The sequence below is a fragment of the Dendropsophus ebraccatus genome, chromosome 3 (assembly GCF_027789765.1).
Source record: "Dendropsophus ebraccatus isolate aDenEbr1 chromosome 3, aDenEbr1.pat, whole genome shotgun sequence".
NCBI lineage: Eukaryota > Metazoa > Chordata > Amphibia > Anura > Hylidae > Dendropsophus > Dendropsophus ebraccatus.
The window spans coordinates 41263493-41282149 of record NC_091456.1 but is presented as its reverse complement, the minus strand read 5'-3'; the positions used below and the strand labels follow the sequence as shown (position 1 = coordinate 41282149).

Sequence of the window (18657 nt, the reverse complement as noted above, 5' to 3'; positions counted from 1 at the left end):
TATGGGGTCAGGGGATGACCCTCATAAGAGAAACATTTAAATCTACAATGTATACTAACACGTGATTCTCATTACCATATATAATTCTTAACAAACTGCTTCAGACATATATATATACACTAGTAGCTTGTAACTGCTTCTGCAAGGCAAAGCCTTCACATGGAAGATTAATGGTTCCTGTCCTGGACAAAGAATGGTATGCTGGTGGTTTGCAGAGGAAGATAGAGGAAGTCACGTCCAGAAGATATGTGAAGATAGAAGACGTTACTACCACAAGAGTCTAAAGGCCTAAGCTACGCAGTAGAAAATGCATAAATTAATAGAGATTTGGTGTAATCCAATTAGATCAAAGAGGAATGTAATAATGTTATATTGTAACCACCCCTATATTCTACCCTATAAATGTATGGATCAAGGAAGTAATAAAGAGGAGTGTATATGGAACTTGGACCAAACTGGTTGTTGGTGTGATTTCCTTACGGCCGACACTTCCCTATTTTACAATCTAGACATAGACAGTTAGTTGAAGCGTGGCAGAATAAATTACCCTAATTACCCCATACCTCCCTGCCACGACACTGGCGCCCGAACAATAGGCCGGCACCTGCAGGGGGGGGCCTACCCCGTGGGACCGACACCCGGCTGTCTGCTAGACGATCCCGGACCGACTGAACGAGCCTGATCAACTCCACCACAACGGTAAGTCTGCTGATTTTATAAATCTGTAGCTTACCTGTTGTGTCAGGCGGTCCTGTGTGAGTCTGTGGTTAGCCTGTTCGATCCCCGTGGTGACCTTAGCGACGAGGTGTTCCTCCCGCTGTGCCGTCCAGAGAACCCGTAAATGTACGTGTATCATTGTGTACGTACAGCTTGTCGTAACCAACTAACTGTCTATGGGTATCTTACTGGGGCTCTGAGACACGTGGTGGTTTAACTTGTCAGAACTGGTGTCAGTATAGAGATAATTTTGGGTTTGACAGAGAACCTGTGTTACAGAGATATACATATTTGAGGTTTGGGAGAGAACCTGATAGAATTTGAGGTTTGGCAGAGAACCTGTTACAATTTTGAGGTTTGGCAGAGAACCAGATACATTTTGGGGTTTGAAAGAGAATCTGTTAGATATTTTGGGGTTTGTGAGAGAACCTGTCCGTTTCAAGTCAGTGAATTAGCCTTGGCTGTGGTGCTGGGCAAGACCAGTTCTGAAGATATTGTTTAGAGCGGCCGTATGTTAATATTAAAGTTTAATGCAAGTGAAACTTCTTACTTCCTTTTTTTCCCTTTTTTCTTTCTGAGCGCAGACACTGTGGCTGCATGTAACACAAAGAACGTATGATAGGAGTAGTAGTCTAGTAGTCTAGCAGCTGCGGTTAGCTGTTCTGTTCTTTCCAGACACTTCCTCAAGTTTGACTTTCACTTCCTTATTTTCCGGTGAAGTCAAACAGACAGGAAACACTTGTTTCTGTAGCTTGTTATACATTTATATTCCCCTCCAGGGGGCCTCCAATGACCATATTGTGAAGGATTAGTCTCCTCAGATATTTTAAATAAGTGTTTCACTTGCTGGGTTTACGGTCGCGTGCTTGAATTGCACGAACTAGGTATTAGTGTAGAGTAGGAACACCCGTGATCTCTGAGCCCTGGGAAAACTCGCAACGCGATGGAAAGCTTGCGATCCTTGTTTGCATCGAAACCTCACGATAATACCTATGAAAGCCCAGTCGAGCTGGTAACCAAAAGAGAAGGAAAGAAACATGTGGCTAACATGAAAAAACTAATGGATGTCTGTCAGATGCATAAAAAGGGGAGACTACAAGTTACGCTATGGGACAAGGCCCTTAGAGAGAACAGAGGGACCTTGGAGGATAATGACTTGCTTTTGGCTGCCCAGGCATGACATCGCACCGCATGTTCAATTGCAAAAGATAATTATGTAGAGGTGGAATATGTCAATGCAAAAGAGGAAGTGACTGCATATATGTACTATATGGGGGGTGACACATCCCATGATGGCGACGGTGGACCACGATGCTGGGAGTGTCCACATTGCCATCAGGAGAATACACCCTCTGCTGAATATTGTAGTAGTTGTGGAAGGGGACGCCCAAATCCAGCCCCTGAATGTAGAACCGCCCAGTCTGCCCCACCTAGTGACACTGCTGTACGTGCGGACGGCCATATTGGGACTCCCAGCTCCTCCCCATGCCTGCTTCCGGCAGCCATATTGCTATACCCAAACCCACCCTTCCGGACAGCAGCGCTCTTAATCTATATCCCTTATTGACTGCCTCTGGAGCATACTATGTACCCACCCCAGGTGCCGCTCCCATTATGATCTTATCTCCACAGCAAGCATCGAATACCCCATTCAGTCCACAGTCTCATGAGTTTGGTGAACTACTTGCAACTGCATGTCAGCAATTCAATTTACCCACCCTTCCTATGCCCAAGACCCCGATCAGACTTAAGGAGGAATCTCCATACCAGAGTGATGGAGAAGGGGGAATCTGCCCCCGGGACAGTTGAACGTGGGTCACTTAGAACTAGACAACTGCCTTCCCCAGGTTTTGGTTTCGAGGATGAACGAGTATCAGTTGACTCATATCATCCGATAACCCCACGCCACACTACCACTAGAAGGTCTGAGGGACCTAATAGAGTGAAATTTAACCCGATACCTTTCACTCCAGTATTTTCTACCAAGATATGGGATCTCTCGACCACCTTGGTCATAGGCGTAGGTGATGTGGTACATCAGGATACAGAGGCTTTAGTGAATCCAGCTAACGCTGCCCTTAAACACAATGGAGGTGTGGCTAGACAGATAGTGAAGCACGGTGGTAAGGAGATACAGTTAGACTGTGATGACATCCTGGCATACCGACAGGGTGCTCACCTACCAGTGACAGCAGTTGTGGCAACTCCAGGTTACAACCTGAAATGTAGGGTCATTCTACATGCAGTAGGCCCCATATACAGAGACTATGTTCATGAAGAAGCTGCCCGCTTACTGAGACAGACAGTACACAATGTACTCCAGAATGTCAAAGTTAAAGAATTAACCTCACTCTCATTGCCACTTATCTGTGCTGGACTATTTGGGTTTCCCGAGAAGCCTTGTTGTGAGACAATATTATCTGCAATACGAGACTTTGGCCCCATCCACACGCTACGACTTATTAAGATCGTAGTTCAAGACTCATATATAGCTGACTTACTTGCAGAAACTTTGCAGTACATGTGTACAGATTATTCTCTCTCCACTACGCAGAGAAACTCAACCGAGATGATACCCTTATCGAGACATAATCCATTTAGTAATGACCTCCAGGTCTGGAACCTCCACCTCCTCCTCCTCCACCGTTGATTTCATTTGACTCCTTACCGCTTCCACCACCACCACCACCACCAATTGCCGATACACCACCACCAACACCATTTTCCCCAGTTCAACATGTTTTGACTAATCAAGAGAAACCTAAGTATGTTCCTTTCAACCCTGCTGAAACCAATAATCTACTGAGCCAGTTGCCTGATCCTGAGAAACAACCAATGCCTTTTTACCGTAGGCTCAATGAAGTGCAGAAAACCTACTCCGCTAACTGGCAGGATCTAGCTAATATTACTGGTATCAAGGCAGGAGACTCCTTTTGGCCTATTATCAGGTCAGCATTATTGGAGGATGGGATGGTAGATACCCTCAGCTATCCCTCGGGTGAAGAGTTTTGCCGAAGACTTCAGAAATGGGCCAAAGATAGACTGGCTGACTCCTCTGTCAGTGTGGCCGACACATCTCGGGAACCCACTGAGACGGTGGAAAAGTACTATGCTAGAATGTTGGCACTCTTCCAAGACCAGGGATTTGATATGAAGATAAAACACCAGCGCACCCTTTTTGTCGAATCTTTTGTCAAAGGCCTTCTTGACCCCATTAAGAGAAAATTGGTGGAAACTCGCCCTGAATATATAGAACTACCTCACAGCCAAGTCTTGCTCATTTCGAAAGCTATTGAGAAGCAACATATTAAGCATGCACCTCAAAACCCTCGTGCTAACAACGCCTCAAGAGTGGAGGAGATTATGTATAATCAGCCAGCTCAACTCTATCCAGGAAGTCCTTTCCCTGGCAGACACCAACAGATGCCCAACAACGACAATAGGCCCCAAAAGCCTAAACCTGCTTGCTATTTTTGTGGCAAACTAGGCCATATTAGGAAGCAATGCCGTCTCTTTTTAGGACAGAATCTTCAAACCCAGCAAGGTTACCCACCAACCCGAGGATTCTCCAATTTGAGCATGGGACCACAGAATATGACCCCGCATGACCGCCAACAAAGATATAATCGACCCTCAAGCCAGGGTCGTCAACCACAGAGATCTCAACAGCACGACCAACTTGATCAGCAATCATTTCCTCCTCCTCCTCAGGACTGGTTTTACCCTGATGCATAGGAACTTGGCAAGCCTGTGTCTACTGTTTTCACTAACCTGGCGGACAAAGACCTTTCTTATCAATCTGGCCCTGTTTTAACAGTAAAACTTCCAGTAAATGGTCATGAAATCCCTTTTCTAGTGGACACGGGTGCAGCCAGATCAGTCTTAAGAACCTCAGATATCCCACCAGGAGTCACCCTCTCTCCTGACTATATCTCATGTGTCGGAGTTGACGGACAACCTACCAAAACTCGCCTTACCTATCCAGTACCTGTTGGACACCAGAGTATACTGTCAAGACTTCTTGTTTCTCCTTCATGCCCGACCAATTTACTGGGAGCTGACCTTTTACAGAAGATGGGAGCAACTATCCGATTTGATTCGTCGGGAATGTATCTAGACCTCGAAAACACTCCTACCACTGAAGAAGTATGTGCTCTGCAAGCCATACATACACTCCTAGTGCTTCCTTGCCAGAAACGTATCCCCCCAAGAGTGCTACCCCTAATCCCAGATGGATTATGGGCCACAGGCCCTGATGATATTGGCCTACTTCCTGTCACCCCAGTACGTATCTTCCTGAAAGAAGGTGCATTACCACCCCACCTACCTCAATACCCCTTGAAAGCTGGTCAAGAACAGGCTCTGGAAGGACAGATTTCCGCCTTCCTGAGGAACGGCGTGCTTATCCCGTGCATGTCACCTGCCAATACACCCTTATTTCCTGTCAAGAAGAGGACTGCACAAGGTGAACCTGAAAAATACCGTTTGGTTCAAGATCTCAGAGCTGTGAATGCTGCTACTATCCTGGAAACCCCAGTGGTTCCGAATCCCAACACCCTCCTCTCCCAAATACCTCCTTTTGCTGCTTGTTTCACAGTAATCGATCTTACAAACGCTTTCTTCAGCGTTCCTCTAGAAGAATCTTCAAGATACCTTTTTGCGTTTACTTATCGTGGGAAACAGTATACCTGGACAGGAATGCCCCAGGGAGCACAGAACTCTCCAAACCAATTCACTCAAGCACTGCAGACATGCTTACAACCATGGATCTTGGCACACCCGGATGTGGTTCTCCTTCAGTATGTTGATGATCTGCTCTTGTGTGCCCCAACCGCCTTTGTTTGTGAAGATCATTCTATCAGCTTACTTCAGCACCTGGCCTCCATTAACTGCAAGGTGTCACAGTCAAAGCTGCAGTGGTGCAGTGAGAAAGTTGTTTTCCTAGGACATTGTATCTCAAGTGGAACCAAACATCTTACGGAAGACCGCAAGAAGGCAGTGGCAGAGATCAAGCCACCCCAGACTCTAACCCAACTGCAAGCATTTCTTGGAATGATTACCTACTGCCGCCAATGGATTCCCAACGCTTCAGCTTTGATGCAACCACTTTATGACTCCTTTGCTGACATCAAGGACTCACATGGTCTTCCCATAGAGGCTATGAACTGTTTCTATGAACTTAAGAATCTTATTTTACAAGCCCCTGCCTTGGGGATACCAGATTATACTCAACCATTCTTCCTTTTCATCTCTGAGAACAATGGTCATGCTTCAGGAGTATTGGCCCAGAAACATGGTGGAAGAACACGGCCGCTTGGATATTACTCTTGCAGATTGGACCCAGTGGCTAGAGCGGCTCCCACCTGCCTCAGGGTAGTTCTTGCAGCACAAGCACTTCTAGACAAAACGGCTGATCTCATCTTAGGACATCCTGTTACTATTTTGGCACCACATAATCTACAAGCCATTCTGAAATTGTCTCAACAACCTCATTTGTCTATGCAGCGCAAGACACGCCTGCAAAGTTCTCTCCTCTTGCCTGAAAACGTCACACTGCAAAGATGTACAATTCTGAACCCTGCAACTCTGCTTCCTCTCTCAAGGGGGGAATGTGATCCTATTGAAGGCAATAGTGCTGCATCTCACAGGGATGAAGACTACCCTGCAGAGGAAGATTACTATCCAGAACATGATTGTGTCCAGCAGATGGAAGATGAGACTTCACGTCTATCAAATGTTTCTACTTCACCACTGGACAATCCTGACTATATTCTCTTCACAGATGGCTCAAGGTACGCGGATGAAAGAGGACAGTTCCATACAGGATTTGCTGTGGTCACCTTATCAGAAACTGTGATGGCAAACTCCCTTCCTTCCCACATGTCGGCCCAGGAAGCTGAACTTAGGGCCCTGACCGAAGCCTGCAAGCTAGTGGAAGGGAAGACTGCCAATATCTACACAGACTCAGCCTACGCGCATGGAATAGCGCATGACTTTGGCCTGAAATGGGCCTTGCGAGGTTTCCAGACAGCTAGTGGAACGCCCATCAAGAACCACAGAGCCGTGAAGACTTTGATGGAAGCTCTCCATCTACCGGCTCAAGTAGCCATCCTGAAGGTTAAAGCCCATGGAAGAACAGAGACAGAAGAAGCCAAGGGCAACTACAGAGCAGATCTAGCAGCAAAGGCCGCAGCACTTCTCCCAGAAGTTCGAGAGGAAGCAGAAGTGGCTATACACGTGCTAACAAGAGCAGGGAAGAAAAAAGAAGATGAAGCCGGAGAAGAAGAAGATATACCCAATCCAGGAATTACCCTGTTGAAGCAATTCCAGTCCCAGATAGGTCCAGAAGAAAAGAAGGAGTGGGAAAAACAAGGAGCTAAGATGCAAGAAGATGGATTCTGGAGAAAAGACAAGAGACTCTGCCTACCAAGAGCATTGTTCCCAGCAGTGGTGCAGTGGGCCCATGGAGTCACCCACAGAGGGAAGAACCAGATGATTTCCACCATTACTAAGTTTTACCTGGCACCTGGAATTTCTATCACAGCGGCTACCTATGCTAAGAGTTGTGATATCTGCAAGACTTGCAATCCAGGGGGGACAGTGCATACTCCCAAGAAACACTTGGCTAAACCGCTATATCCTTTCCAGAGGATCCAGATTGACCACATGGAACTACCAAAGAGTGGAAGATACAAGTATGTCCTAGTGGTGGTGGACATGTTCTCAGGATGGACGGAGGCCTACCCAGTTGTTAAAATGACAGCCAAACTTACTGTGAAAAGACTTTTGACCGACCTAGTCTGTAGGTTTGGAGTTCCAGAAGTTATTGAAAGCGACCAAGGCCTTTATTGCAGATGTGACTAGGGAGATCTGGAAGATGGTAGGGGCAGACTTAGGCTTACATACCCCCTATCACCCTCAAAGTAGTGGAAAGGTAGAAAGAATGAATGCCACACTGAAAAATAAAATTCTAAAAGCAAGCAGAGAGTTATCCCTCCCATGGCCTGAGATCCTACCTATTGCCCTCTACTCTGTCAGGAACACCCCTAGGCAGCCCACCGGTCTAACCCCGTATGAAATTCTATTTGGGGGTCCTGCTAGGCTTGGGGCATATTACCCACAACAGTTGAAGGCGGGGAATGATAATCTTGTGAAGTATGTTGTAAACCTGTGCAATGAATTGAAAGTAACACATGCTGCAGTTTTCTCCTCTATTCCAGATCCAGAATCTGACCAGAGCACTCACTCCCTCCAACCAGGTGACTTTGTGGTTGTGAAAAAGCACGTCAGAGACGCTCTGGAACCTAGATTTGAAGGCCCATACCAAGTGCTTTTGGTGTCTCCAACTTCTGTGAAACTTGAAGGGAAAACCACCTGGATACACGCCTCTCACTGCAAGAAGGTGTCACCCACCAGTCCATCACCATGAAAGACGTCTTTATCCTTTTTATAATGTGTTCTGCCTGGGTGGGTTGGGGGACAACAGAGGTAGCCATTACACAAGATGAGGAGTTCATTACTCTCTGGTATAATTCATCCAACACCCATATAGCAACTTTTAAGGTCAATTTTAATCTACCCAGGGGAATGACATGCGATGAGGGAACTGTGTGGTATATGTGTGTTACTGATGATAACTATTGGGGTCCACATTGCGATTCCTGGGGGGCAGTGGGATGGAACACTGGAGACACTGATTGGGGATATAGACCAGAGGCTATACTACAGAGGAAAGACAAGAATGGGAAACCCTTACTCGATAGACTGACCTTACTCAAACCACTGTGTGTTAAGAAGAAGAAGGTGAAACTAGTTATAACCGTAGAAAACCCCAGTGCTAATGATGCAGGAACATATGTTATAGGTGGATATGGGGGAATGGCATCTGGTTATAAGGCAGGAATCAAGCTGAAGGACATGTTCCATTCTCCAGAGTGGAGAACAGAGGAGAAACAAACAACGGATATAATACATTTAGCCAAATCCCACATGCAAATGTATAATGAGATGGTAGCTATCTCAGACCCCACGGTAGAAGAGGTATATGCAGTTGAGACAGGATACAGTGGTACCAACTATTGGTTAGAATGGATGAAATACACTGCAGCACAATACAACCGATCAAACTGTTATGTATGCTCTAGTGCCCGCCCACACCTTGGGTCAGTTCCCCTACACCTAGACCCAGCTTCAGAACGGTGTTTCCTCAGCCTGTTCACCAACAGTACTACTAACAACCCGATTTGTGAGACTTGGAAAGTAAAATATCCCATAATCACACAAGCACCCACCCGAAGTCAGGGAATCACAATATACCCTGGTAACTACACATGCTTCGTGAGCGAAGGGGAGGGTAGAAACCTGGGTAAGTTTGAACCAGGCTATTGTGGAAGTTACAGTAACGCGACCAGAGACCAACTCTTGAACCAGGTCCAATCAGTAGCTGATGTGTTCTGGATTTGTGGGGATATGAAAATAAGACCCAAACTTGAAGGTAATTGGACAGGGGAATGTGCACTAGCCAAGGCCCTAATGCCACTTCATGTAATACCCCTTGAAGATGGTAAGATGGAAGAGGTTTTCTCATTCTAGAATTGCAAGGTCCCTCGACTCTTTCATCAGACACAAGAGAACTGTTGATCTGACCCCAAAGGGAAGCTTTGACCCACACATATACATAGATGCCATAGGAGTCCCAAGGGGGGTGCCAGATGAGTTCAAAGCTAGGGACCAGGTGAAAGCAGGATTTGAATCAATCTTTCCTCAGATAACCATAAACAAGAATGTGGATTGGATAAACTATATTTATTACAATCAACAGAGATTTGTCAATTACACTCGGGATGCCCTACATGGATTGGTAGACCAACTAGGCCCCACATCTATTATGACTTTCCAGAACAGAATGGCCCTAGATATGGTATTGGCAGAGAATGGTGGGGTATGTAAAATGATCAAGGATGTTTGTTGCACCTATATACCTGACAATACTGGTCCAAACGGTAAGGTAACCCTAGCCATTAAAAAACTAGACAACATATCCGAAGAGCTAAAGAGGAATGCTGGCATAACAGACCCATGGGACCAGTACTTCTCTTGGATGAACGGATGGCAGAAGTGGCTAGCACAGGTGGGCACGGTGCTAGGAGTAGTTTTACTGGCCTCATTAATCGTGGTGATCTGTGTAATCCCTTGTGTCAAGAAGATGTTGTCCAAGGGTTTGGATGAGGTTACTCCAGTCTTTCCTTATCTGGGGGAAGATAATTTCACCTGTATGGAGCAGGATAGTACAGAAGGAGCTCCCCCAATGGGAGTTATTACCGAGCAACCCATGGTTCTCCCAATGAGAGTTATTACTGAGCAACCCAGGGCCTGACAGGTTCCCTTTAAATCACCTATATGATAAAGAATAACCTAGACTTACAACTTAATTAGGGATAGATAAGGGGAGGGTAGACTCTCATGGTGACTAAGTCCCAGTGGAAGGAGGTGGTGTTTGTTAGGAACACAAACTCCAGTAGCTGGGTGAAATACCCCTACTCCCCATCCCTCACCATGAGACAGCTACAAAGGCTCAAGACTACTAGTTTTTAGGGAAAACAAGGAAAAGGTTATTCTAATGGGTGATTAAGTGATTTCAATGTTTCTAGGGGGGACTGTCAAGTATGGGGTCAGGGGATGACCCTCATAAGAGAAACATTTAAATCTACAATGTATACTAACACGTGATTCTCATTACCATATATAATTCTTAACAAACTGCTTCAGACATATATATATACACTAGTAGCTTGTAACTGCTTCTGCAAGGCAAAGCCTTCACATGGAAGATTAATGGTTCCTGTCCTGGACAAAGAATGGTATGCTGGTGGTTTGCAGAGGAAGATAGAGGAAGTCACGTCCAGAAGATATGTGAAGATAGAAGACGTTACTACCACAAGAGTCTAAAGGCCTAAGCTACGCAGTAGAAAATGCATAAATTAATAGAGATTTGGTGTAATCCAATTAGATCAAAGAGGAATGTAATAATGTTATATTGTAACCACCCCTATATTCTACCCTATAAATGTATGGATCAAGGAAGTAATAAAGAGGAGTGTATATGGAACTTGGACCAAACTGGTTGTTGGTGTGATTTCCTTACGGCCGACACTTCCCTATTTTACAATCTAGACATAGACAGTTAGTTGAAGCGTGGCAGAATAAATTACCCTAATTACCCCATACCTCCCTGCCACGACAAGGGTCTACTCAGGGCCATGTTTACTACTAGGTACTGAGCAGTGACGGATATACTGCATGGGCACCTAGTCCCGGAGAGGGAGCGGGGACCACCTCTGTAATATTAACTGCAGGGTAAGCTGGCTGAACATCAAAATGAACAGAATATCAGCCTCCAGCAGCCTGCACACAGAGAGGGAAAGTAGGAAAAAATTGTTCCCGGTATATATTGTCTCTTGTCAAATCGTCTCTCATTCCAACAATTTGGTGATTGACATATCTGCTTATAAAGATGTTCTGCAGCAGATGATATTGTTTCTGGGTCACAAGTTCTTATTACACTTGGGAGATTATCTCTCTGTGTACGGTCTATTCATAGTGTATATGTTTGCACTAGTGTAATCATAATCCAGTATAAATGTGTTTGTCAGTGGTGTATCTGTATGTACAGTATGTTAATGGTACCTCTGTGTGTTTCAGTGATGTGTGTGAGTTTGTATGCATGTATGTATGTATTTGTGTGTCAGTGTGTCGGAGTTGTAAACATTTATAGAACTTTGATACTATTTACTAGTATCACTCTGTGTGATACTAGTAAATCTAAGCCAGGCTGTGTGATACCAATGCAGATAACCAGAGTTGAAAAGTCGGAAAATGTTTGCAGAAAAGCGCTATAAGGGCCTGTTCACACGGAGCAAAAGTGGTGGAATTTCAAGCAGAGCCTGCAATGAGGATGCCTTTTGAAATTCTGCCTGTCCCATTTCTCACACGCCTCTGCTCTCCTTCCAAAGAATTGACATGTCAATTCTTTGGGCGGAGAGCAGAGGCGCACAAGAAATCCCATTGAAACAATGTGACACGTGGAATTTCAAGTGGTGTCCAAGGTGGAGGCTCTGCTTGAAAGTCTGCCAATTTTGCTCAGTGTAAACAGGCCCGAAAGGTGGAAAATTTTGAGCACATATAGATGTGCATAGTTTTTACTGCGCCTGGGTGGGGGAGAAATGTGGCGGCATGGTTTGCTTAGTGGGGGCCCAGGAACATTTTTTGCACGGGGGCCCTAAGCAGTCTGTGTCCACCCCTGATGTAGAGAAATCCATGGCACTCAGTATTATGCAGAAGTGATAGTTTATTTTACAGTGATAGACATAAAGTGTATACTCCGACCAATATAAAGTATTATGCAATGGAGACCATAAATAAAGCAAGCTTTCGGCCCTTAAATCCAGTGTCAAGGGTGGAGCCTCACTGGATTTTTGTCTAGGGTGGAACCTCACAATAAATATATACAGCACCAGTCAACAGTTTGGACATACCTTTTACTGCATAGTTTTTATATTTTTGGGGTGTTTTTTTCCCCTGCATTGTGGATACATACTGAACACATGAAACGTTTTAAGGAAGACATAGGGGATTAAGGACCAGTTCACACTGAGTAAAACTGGCGTAATTCCAGGGCGGAGAATTGACATGTCAATTCTTACGAGCGGAGAGGCGTGGAGAGAGGAGGCGCGTGAGCCCTCCCATAGACTGCCAGTATGGTAGAAGGCTGGCCGGATTCTGCCAGTTTTACTTTGTGTGACCTGGCCCTTAGGTTACTTTTACAAAGAGAGATTTATTTGACAGATTTTTGAAGCCAAAGCCAGGAATGGATTTGAGAAGAAGAGAAATCTCAGTTTTTCTTTTATGACCTGCTCTCTGTTTATAGTCTGTTCCTGGCTTTGGCTTCAAAAATCTGTCAGATAAATCTCTCTGTGTAAAGGCACCCTAAGTAGTAAACAGTGGCCCCTTTTTTTCGTACTCTGTAGGGTCAACCTTACCTTTTCAAATTTCAATTTTTACAAATAAAAGGTCACATAAATCGGCTTAATCGACTACTACAACAACAACAGGCATTAAAAAACATTAGAACAATAGACTGTTAGAGAGGCTTTTCATCTCATAAATAAAAGGTAAAAATAGATTTTTTTTTTTCAAATAAAAATAATTACAAAGACTCTGTCTAATTAATCTCAGGTGTAAATAAGTCCTAGGAGGGAGTAATAGTCACATTAGGAGGTAAGATTGTGTTATATATAAACAGTATGCATATAGGAATACTACAGGACACTACATTAAAGTATAAAATATGTAGCCTACAACTTTTACATTAAATATTTCCATAAATACTGAGCCAGGATTGTGGCCATCAGAATTGAATTAAAACACGTGTAAAAAAAAAATACGGAATCAGCAACTACTTCACACAGACCTTTACTTCCAAGGTAAGAGGGTAAGAAATCAACATGAGTTCTCTGAAAAAGAAAATTTTCCATTTTATTTTATAGGATTCTGATTAAGGTTACAAACCCACTTGGCGGGTCTGCAGCGAGTCTCCATGCTGCGTTTTTGCAGCGAGACTCGCTGCAGATCCTGGCCCTATACTTTTAATGGCAGACAAACACGCAGCAGGGATGTACATCCCTGCTGCGAGTTTGTCTGCAGCCCACCCCATTAACCCCCCGGCCGCCGGAGCTGATACTTCACCTGATCGCCCCCCCCCGCAGCACCGATCGCACGCCCCCCCGATCGAGCGGCCGGGGCTGCAGGGGGGCGTGTAAGCGGTGGGGCGTGCGATCGGTGCTACGGTGGGGCGTGCGATCGGTGCTGCGGGGGGGGCGATCGGGCGGCCGGGGCTGCGGGGGGGGGGGGCGGTCGGGCGGCCGGGGCTGCGGGGGGGCGATCGGGCGGCCGGCTGGCTGGAGCATATACTTCACCTGGTCCCCGCTCCGGCTTGCTGAAGACATCGGGAACCGCCGGAGCCGGGATCAGGTGAAGTATCAGCTCCGGCGGCCGGGGGGTTAATGGGGTGGGCTGCAGACAAACTCGCAGCAGGGATGTACATGGCCACGGAATGGCCAGTGTCAGAGAAGATCAATCCTGGCCGGTTGATCGTCACTGCCGCTGAATTCGCATGCGGGCACATCCGCGCGTGCCCGCATCCAAATTCCCTGCTCCATAGTGTGCACTGACAGGGTTTTCTGCGGCCGCTATTCAGTGAATAGTGGCCACAGAAAACTTACATGCCAGTTTTTTGCGGCACCGCTAGGGATCCCGGACGGAGTATATTCTATGTATATACACTCCGGATGGGATTCCATAGAAGGCATCACTATGTAAGTTATGTAGTGATCATGGCCTTTGCTGGAAATTGGCAACATTGGCCGTGCTTATTACCTAATTTACGTATTGTGAACATAGCCTTAATCACCAACTAAATCTTTTTCATCTGCTAATCTGCTATTTTGCTGGTCTTAATGTGTATGACCAACCTAAAGGGAATCAACAAGATTCATGATCCTGGATCCAGCGCTACAAAAACATGGCCACTTTCCCCCTACTGTTGTCTCCAGTTTGGGTGGGGTTTTGAAACTCAGTTCCATTGAAGTGAATGGAGCTTAATTGCAAACTGCACCTGAACTGGAGACAACAGTAGGGGGGAAAGTGGCCATGTTTTTGTAGCGCTGGATAACCCCTTTAAGATCACACAATAACACCAACATAATAAGTGTATGTTCAACCTTCTTGTCCCCTGCCCTATTAGAATCTGCCCTAACCTGCTAATAGGTTCCTTTAGTGTGGCAGCACAAGAATTATTGTTAGAATTATATTAGTTTAAAATAATGTATAGTACAAGATGGACATGGCTGAACTGGAGCTGGTGCAGAGGAGGGCGACCAAGGTCATTAAGGTAATGGGTGGGTTACAGGACCAAGACAGAGTAATACGATTTTTTTTTCTTCCTGTGATGGGGCAATTGTCATCTGCCTCATAGGGGTTTCGCCTTCCTCTGGGTCAGCACAGTAGGGTTTCCCTAGGTTGAACCTGATGAACTATATTACTTTTCACACCTAGGCCGGTAACCATGACAAGGGGGCATCCTCTACATCTAGAGGAAAAAAGGTTTTACCATAATCAGGGATTCTTTACTGTAAGAGCAGTGAGACTATGGAACTCTCATATCCTAAGAAAAGGAGAATGTTAAATTGACATTGATCTTTAAAAGCATACTACCACATGAAAAAAAACCTTAGTGTACAATAAAAATTTCAATATACTCCTTTGCTATTGTTTGAGAAGAGAGGCCCTTTTGCCACCAGGTTGTCATTACATTTCTCATCTGGTGCAGTTTATTGGCGACCCTTTACTAACCCCACAAATTTCGATTTTTGACTAACATTTTTTTCCTCCTCGTCTTCTAAGACCCATAATGTTTTTAGTCTTCCACTGACCTTTTATGGCTCATTTTTTGCAGGTTGAGTTATACTTTTTACTTATACCCTTTGTTTTACCATAGGTTATGTTTCCACATTATCTTTTTTAACATGAAAAAAATTCAAATTTGATAAAGAAAGACATTTTGAATGATCATGATCATTAAAGTTCAGCAGGGGACCCAAAGACACCACAGGGGAACCTTGGGGAGTGTGGGGAGATAAGAATTATGTTCTATATAAGGGCAGCAATACATACAAAAAAAATCTGAATGTCCAGAGGACCCTTTAAGGGTACGTTCACGCGTACCGGATCCGCAGCGGATTTCTTGCTGCAAATTCGCAGCGAGACCCGCTGCGGATCCTGTACTGTAAAGGGTCCCATACACGCAGTGGATCCAGCCCCTTTAACCCCCCCGCAGCCCCGGCTCCTTTAAACCCCCTGGCCACCCGCCCGCAGCCCGGCCCCGAGCATACATTACCTGCTCGGCACCGTGGCTATGTGCGGCGCTCCTGACTCCCCTCGCTCGCTGATTGGCTGATGTGGAGCGAGGGTAGCAGAGCAGGTAATGTATGCTCGAGGCCGGGGCTGTGGGCGGCCGGTTAAAGGGGCCGGGTCACATACACGCAGCGCTGTATCGGCTGCGTGTATGAGACCCATTAACCTTCACAGTACAGGATCCGCAGCGGGTCCCACTGCGAATTCACAGCGAGAAATCCGCTGCGGATCTCACACACCTCAAAAATCCGGAGCATTTCTCAGTAAAGTTTGGTTTGTTCTTGGCTTCTGTATACTGTAAATAACCACAACTTCTTTTCCCATAGAGACAATTGATTTTGTGCTGATTATTTCGCTCTGCAGGCAGCTGAATCTAATCAATGGCATTGTTTAACAGCACTAGAATAACTGAATTCAACATTCTGGGCTTCCCAGAAGTGGCAGAGAGACGGATATTATTATTTGCCTTATTCCTGACCATTTATGTGATTACATTAAGTGGGAACTTTTTAGTAATCACTATAACCAAGCTGGACCCTAGCCTTCAGAATCCTATGTATTTTTTCTTAGGTTACTTGTCTATGATTGACACCTGTTATATATCTGCTACGGTGCCGCAAATGTTAGTCATTCTGGCATCACACCATCGGAGTATATCGTTTGGGGCTTGTATCATGCAGCTATACACGGTCATTCTTGTGGAGGGGGCTGAGTGTATTCTGCTATCCATTATGGCTTATGACCGCTATGCAGCCATCTGCCGTCCATTGCATTACAATATTATTATGTGCAGGAGTAGATGCTACAACATGCTGTTTGGGGCAATGTTATGGAGTATCTTACACTCCGCTCTCCATACTTGCCTGATCAGTCATCTGCCCTTCTGCGACAATGCCATTAACCACTATTTCTGTGACATTCCACCTCTACTGAAACTGTCCTGTATAGATACGTTTGTCAATGAGATTGTACTCTTTGCAGTAAGTGGAGTATTTATTGGGCTGGGACCTTTGGTTTTTATCCTTGTCTCATATGTTTACATTGTTATTACTATATTTAAAGTTACATCCATAGCAGGAAGGAAGAAGATGTTCTCTACATGTGCTGCACATCTTATTATAGTCAACATATTCTACGGCACCGGAAGCTTCACTTACGTGCGGCCAAAGACCAGTTACTCATCAGAACGGGACAAGCTGGTGTCTGTTATCTACAATGTGGCTACTCCATTGTTAAACCCCATCATCTACAGTTTCAGGAACAGTGAAATGAGAAGATCTCTTACAAAAGGATGGAGAACACTCAAAGTCTCAATGGCATAATTTTAACAGAATAAAAAAAATGGCAGCTTACATTTAAATGAAGGATGTTTTCATCTTGATGAAGCACAAGAGGCCTCTTTGCATCATCTTTGTGATATAACCTAAATTTTATGAAACACAAAAGTAAACTTACAGAGTTGCTACAAAGTTGCAGATAGGGACTTGTTTCAGGGGGGAGGAGGAGATGGAAAGAAAAACTCACACACAGATTTTTGTGTCTTCAGTAATTATTGGGTCTTTTAATAATTGATTCAATGCTTATTCTAAGACCAAACAAACCCAGACAAACTATTACCCCACATATCTTGGGAATAGAAAGGCATATCAAGAAAAAATAAATAAATAGAAAAATTTGTGTATTCAGGGTACCACAAACCATTTAACGTATACCTGTCATTTGAAGTGACTTTTCATGATAAGATACTGCACATTTTTTTGTGAACATCTAAAATGGCAGCAGTATTGTCAGGGACCACGACCTATAAAGGGGCCCTCTGCTCCTGCCTCCCACACTGCATTTATGTTGATATAAAAAGGCCAGTTCACAGAGAGTGCAGGGGGAGGGGACAGGCCCCATGAGTTTAGAAAAAGAATGCGTTCTCTTCTTCTTTTAAGCCCCCTTCACACCTCTGGAAAAGGAAATCCTGACAGATTTCCAGATGCATAGGGTACATTAGTCACAGACACCCTTCAGGAGTTTTCCTGAAGGGTGTCTATCCTAGAAAATAGGTCAGGATTACAGGCCAGAAACCCCCATAGAAGTCTATAGGAGCGCTGGAAATTCCGGAAACTTTCCTGATTTAGGAAAGCGTCCGGAATTCATGATGGTCCCATACACTTTTATTTGGCCCTTCAATCAGGAATTCTGGACACCACTGAAAAGCATTATAGCACCTAAAAATCCTGACAGTGTAAATGCGTTGCCAAGACAGCCCAAACCCAGTGACACCTACCAGGTGACTGGTGCTGCAGCTTGTATACCCTTTGGAGAGTGCCCTCTGCTGGATCCTGCTGCATGTCACCCCTGCCATGTGGAGATATCCTGCAGCAGCCATGCCAACAGAAGACTCTGGGACCACAAGCAAGGAGCAGGAGAGTGACCCAAGAGTGCCATTAACCCCTTAGCGACCCATGACGTATCTGATACATCATGGTGCCGCGCGGGGTGTTCAGAGAGGGGTACCGCCGGGACCCTGCTCTGAACGGCGCTGATCCCGGCTGACATGTGCAGCCGGCATGGGTCCCGTTGCCGCGCCGGCTAATTAAGCCTCTAAGTGCAGCTGTCAAACCTGACAGCAGCACTTAGAGGCTTTCCTCCGTGCATCCCTGGTGTCTAGTGGGTCGGATCTCCAACCCCCCCGCGATGCGATCGCTGGGGGGAGATCCGTTCTTCTGCCCGTGCCGGGCCTCAGCGTCGGAATGATGTTGATCCCGGCTCGGCAATAGATTGCTATGGCCTGCAGCAGGCCATAGCAATCTATGACCGATCTGATCGATCTTTGCTGTGTATATACACAGCATTGATCTCTATGAGAGATCAGTGCTGTTTATATACAAGTCCCCTAGGGGGACTTCTAGTTAAAGTAAAAATAAAAGTAAAAATGTTTTTTTATTAATAAAAAATCCCCTCCCCTATTAAAAGTCCAAA

General features: G+C 45.3%; 3 protein-coding genes across 5 annotated transcripts; all 3 read left to right on the top strand.

Moving 5' to 3' along the window:
• Positions 1-10836, top strand: LOC138785523 (uncharacterized). 3 transcript variants are annotated; one of them, XM_069961560.1, is made up of 2 exons: positions 1-699; positions 7938-10836. In XM_069961560.1, the coding sequence occupies exon 2, from the start codon at positions 8143-8145 to the stop codon at positions 9307-9309; it is 1167 nt and encodes a 388-aa protein (XP_069817661.1). In that variant the 5' UTR covers positions 1-699; positions 7938-8142; the 3' UTR covers positions 9310-10836. The 3 variants fall into 3 exon arrangements, with proteins under 3 accessions (XP_069817661.1, XP_069817660.1, XP_069817662.1); XM_069961559.1 differs by having other exon boundaries at positions 7920-10836; XM_069961561.1 differs by lacking the exon at positions 1-699 and adding an exon at positions 706-843.
• On the top strand, positions 4786-10836 carry LOC138785521 (uncharacterized). The gene has a single exon (XM_069961558.1). The coding sequence runs from the start codon at positions 4792-4794 to the stop codon at positions 7579-7581; it is 2790 nt and encodes a 929-aa protein (XP_069817659.1). The 5' UTR covers positions 4786-4791; the 3' UTR covers positions 7582-10836.
• A 5231-nt stretch (positions 10837-16067) lies between these two features.
• Positions 16068-17009, top strand: LOC138786467 (olfactory receptor 5V1-like). The gene has a single exon (XM_069963455.1). It carries the CDS (start codon positions 16068-16070, stop codon positions 17007-17009), a length of 942 nt encoding a protein of 313 aa, XP_069819556.1.
• Positions 17010-18657: the final 1648 nt, after the last annotated feature.